The sequence below is a fragment of the Gastrolobium bilobum genome, unplaced genomic scaffold, assembly GCF_033153095.1.
Source record: "Gastrolobium bilobum isolate Gb01-03AN ecotype WA unplaced genomic scaffold, APGP_CSIRO_Gbil_v1 utg80189, whole genome shotgun sequence".
Classification (NCBI taxonomy): Eukaryota; Viridiplantae; Streptophyta; class Magnoliopsida; order Fabales; family Fabaceae; genus Gastrolobium; species Gastrolobium bilobum.
Window position 1 is genome coordinate 1 of NW_026899312.1, and position 4,337 is coordinate 4,337.

Consider the following 4,337-nt stretch of genomic DNA (forward strand, 5'->3'; position numbering starts at 1 on the left):
ATATTCTAGTAGCTAATGGTAGTAGTTGCTCCATCAATATATGACAATCATGACTTTTCAGTGGCCCATTCATGCGCATAGAATCAACATCAATGCATCTAGATATGTTGCTTGCATAACCGTCTGGTACAGTGATATTCCGCAATGTCTTCAGAAAAGCCTTCTTCTCTTGATTGGTCATTGTATACACTGCTAAAGGATATTTTCCATTCTCATTTGGCCAAAGGTCAGGCTTGCAGCCCATTCGTTGTAGATCTCTTCGAGCATTCAAATGGTCTTTTGATTTTGATGAATCATTAAGCAAGGTGTAAATGATATTGTCGCAGACATTCTTCTCAATGTGCATCATGTCAAGATTATGACGCAATAAATTATGTCTCCAATATGGAAGGTCAAAGAATATGCTCTTCTTTTTCCATTGTGGGGCCTTGCCTTGTGCATCACGATCACCAACTCGTAATCTTTTCCCTCTTCCGCTGACTTCGGGTGGTCGACCAAAGGTAACATTAACATTTTGAACTTGTTCAAGAATTTCGCAGCCAGATAATATCCTTGGTTGATTGCGTAGTTCCTGTTTTCCATTAAATCGAACCTTATTCAATCTAAACTGATGTCTTTGCTGAAGAAAACGTCGATGACCCATAAAACACCACTTCTTACTATGATAAAGACGAGTAGGTTCAAAGTCAAAGTTGCACACGGGGCATGCTAACCCAGTGTGTGTGTTCCACCCAGATAGATTACCCAAACCAGGAAAATCACTAATTGTCCACATTAAAGCTGCTCGTAGCTTAAACATCTCCCGTGTCGAAGCATCATAAGCATCTACACCTTCATTCCATAATTCAATCAACTCTTTCAGCAACGGTTGTAAGTACACATCAATATTATTTCCCGACATTTTTTTACCAGGTATAAATGTTGAAATAATAAATGACGTGGACTTCATACACAACCATGGAGGCGTATTATAGGGGATTAAAATAATTGGCCAAACACTGTAGCTGGAGCTCATATTACCGAATGGATTAAAACCATCTGTGGCCAACCTAAGTCGAACATTGCGTGGGTCTGATGCAAATGAGGAGTGTAAGGAATCAAAATTCTTCCAAGCTTCTGAATCTCTAGGATGCCTCATGGAACCATCGTTATCACCATCGGTACCATGCCATCTCATGTCTTCGGCAATCTTTGTAGACAAGAACAATCTTTGTAAGCGTGGTTTAAGTGGAAAGTAACGAACAACTTTGGCAGGCACTTTACGTTGCCTATTTCCATGTTGTTGTTCACCTCCTTTGCCACAAGGTTTCCATCTAGATTTGGTACAGACCTTGCAAAATTGTCTGTCAACATTATCCTCACCCCAATACAACATACAATGCTGTGGACAAGCATGGATCTTCTCGTAATCCAGTCCCAACTTCGTAATAGTTTTCTTAGCCTCGTAAAATGAACTTGGAATCAAAGCATGAGGAAATGCATCGTGCAATAGCTCCAATATCAAAGTCATAGCCTTGTCACTCATCCCGCACAAGCACTTTATATGATACAACTTAACAATAAAGGATAGCTTTGAATATTTGTTACTCCCTTCATACAAGGGTTGTTCTCCATCTTGAAGTAACTCATAAAAATCTTTTCCTCCATTACCTTCTCCATTTCCATTATTTGGCAAATCTTCGGCATGATGTTGGCCATCCACTCCAAACGCATCATTTACCATGTTTCGTATTGGATCCTCATGGACAGCGTTGTCTTGTCCTCCATGCAGCTCATCTTCCTTACCGGCATTGCTGGTTTCTCCCGCACGTGACTCTCCATGAAAAACCCAAAAAAGGTAACCTTCAGGGAATTTTGTGCAAATCAAATGGTCATACACAATTTCTTGTGGCTGCCACTTTCTAAATCCGCAACGTGAACATGGACATAATATCAAGCCCTCAGCAGAGCTATGTGTTATAGCAAATTCAATAAATGCCCTAACTCCTTGTTCATATTCAACTGTATTTCGTGGTTTTGATTTCCATGATTTATCCATCCGCACTGAAAAAAAGGAATTGAGTTGTGTAAGATGTGGGCGAATAGGATTTGTACTTATGCACATTCGTTGTACTGTCACCACAACTATTGTTTGATTTGGGGTTTAGGCTTACGTTGCTTTAAGGGTTGTATAATCTGGTTTTAGGTTTAGGGGTGATCAGAACCATGTAGATTGGGTTGTAATATGCTGGTTAGGTTTACGATAACCTAATAATTAAATATACGATAGCCTTATGTCTGACCCTATTATGTTTACAACGCACAAAGGACTAGTCGAGACTTTCGTATTTAGTTCCATAGGTCAAAAATTAGTTGTATTGTGTGAACTCCAAGAGGCTGGAGTTCCAATACTACATACAAAAACACAAGCAATCAATCATCATCGAAGACACTGTGATTCAGTGCATGCATTTAGTGTACTTTGTCTAACATAAATTGAATAGAAGTAATACCAGATTTTCGATTCTAGGTGTTCCTTTCTTCTACTGCAGAAGATACCCAAGAACTGCGGTTCTTATCTGGAACAAGGCAAATATAAATGAAATAAATAAAAGTATTAAAAATGAACCTGCGGTAATGAATGCAAAATAAAAAGCCAAAAATAGGCCAACATTACCTACTGGAATAATCACAGTACCTTCCTTACTCTTCTAGCTGACAACACCAATAACACCAATATAGAAAAAATGAGTCATGAAACAAACAGAGGCAAAATGGGTGGTAAGGGATAGGGATTGTGTATATTTTCATGAATTTGTTGTTCAATATTATTCAAGTACATTGCACAATGTATTTAAAAAAAACTGCATAACTGTGGTTGTAAATATACAATTAAAAAAGGGTTTAGGTAAATATAGCTTTCTGAATAAAGATGATAATTAAACTCGAAAAGGAAATTAAGAATTTTACAATAGCACAATACGAACACATGATTGAAATAAATTTTATAGACAAATAGAAACATTTGTATGTTGTATCTATTCATTATAGGAAGATCACATGTTTGGAAAATCCTTGTACCAAAAATAAGGCTAACAATATTTCAGCCAACAGAATCAATACTCTAATTTAAGTCAGAATCTAAACAAAATTAATAAAGCTGCATTTTAGTCTTAGAGACATGAAACTAATCATTCTATGGATGCTCATAATAGTTCTGTAATAAAATCCAGATGATAACTAAATAAAAAGTTCAAGTTAATTATTACACTGGATTTGGTAATCTTCTACTTGAGTAACAAACACTTCTTACTCAGGTAAGAGGATTGTTTTTAAGCAACCAACAAACTTGGGCAGCGAATTAGTTCAGTTATGAACAACTCTCTACAAAAAGAACAAATTGAAAACCAACAAGGCTTATATCACAAATGCAAGTCCAAAATTGAAACCAATCAGAACCTGCCAATGAACAAGGCTGCTTCTAAGAATTTCCAGTAAAGAAAATTGTATTTATCAAAACAAAAAAATTGCCATTCCACCAATTAATTATTTTCAAAATTGTTGCGAAATTTATTTTCCAAAATAATGTTCTTATTAGGTTAAGGCAGCACCCATTTTAAAAATTGCAAGTTCAAGGGTGAAGCACCAACTCTAATATAAAGTAGATTTTACCATTCCTCTTATGTTATAACACATTCTTAATCCAGTCATACATCATAGATCAATAAATTCATAAGAACAGTGACATATAGGGTCATTTAGAGAGGCATCATGTTCCATAATATAATTACAACATAAAGCTAAGGAACTCTATAGTTCTTATGCAGTCAACACCAAAACAAATATCAATCTTATACACTGATTTAAAATAACAAACATGGATTGTAAATAGAAGGCATTCATGAAAGCACCAATAAGTGAGCCGGATACAGAAAAATATTTAACCCAAAAATTTTTATGAACCATAACCGATAGAAAAATTAAGAGGATAAATCTTTACCAAAGTATTCACAAACATATAACTACACAATCGGAAAAACTAAATAAGGCAACAACAAAAAAAAGGTTCAATCCGAGAAAGAAGATTTGGGTAAAAAAAACAAATTTACACATAACGAGCAAAACAAAGGCCAAAGAGCTTCAACCAATAACACATGCAATGAAGTAGAAAAGAGCAATACTGCAAACCTGAAGAGGTAAGGAGCATTCCATGCGCTTCAACAGCTTTAGACCATTAAAACCCTACAACGATAGCAATACAACAACAAAAAAACATAAGAACACTTTCAATGAGGGTTAAGGAAAATGACATTAAGAGACAGAAGAAATAAAACCTTTCAATCTCTTCGCCAATCTTT

At 35.8% G+C, this 4,337-nt stretch overlaps 1 protein-coding gene across 1 annotated transcript; it reads right to left on the minus strand.

Annotated features, from left to right (window-relative positions):
• Window positions 1-45: 45 nt before the first annotated feature.
• Window positions 46-2,038, minus strand: LOC133289380 (uncharacterized; the record flags this gene model as incomplete). The annotated part of the gene is made up of 1 exon (XM_061487298.1): window positions 46-2,038. A coding segment is annotated over exon 1 (1,993 nt), but the record flags the coding sequence as incomplete, so codon positions are not given.
• Window positions 2,039-4,337: the final 2,299 nt, after the last annotated feature.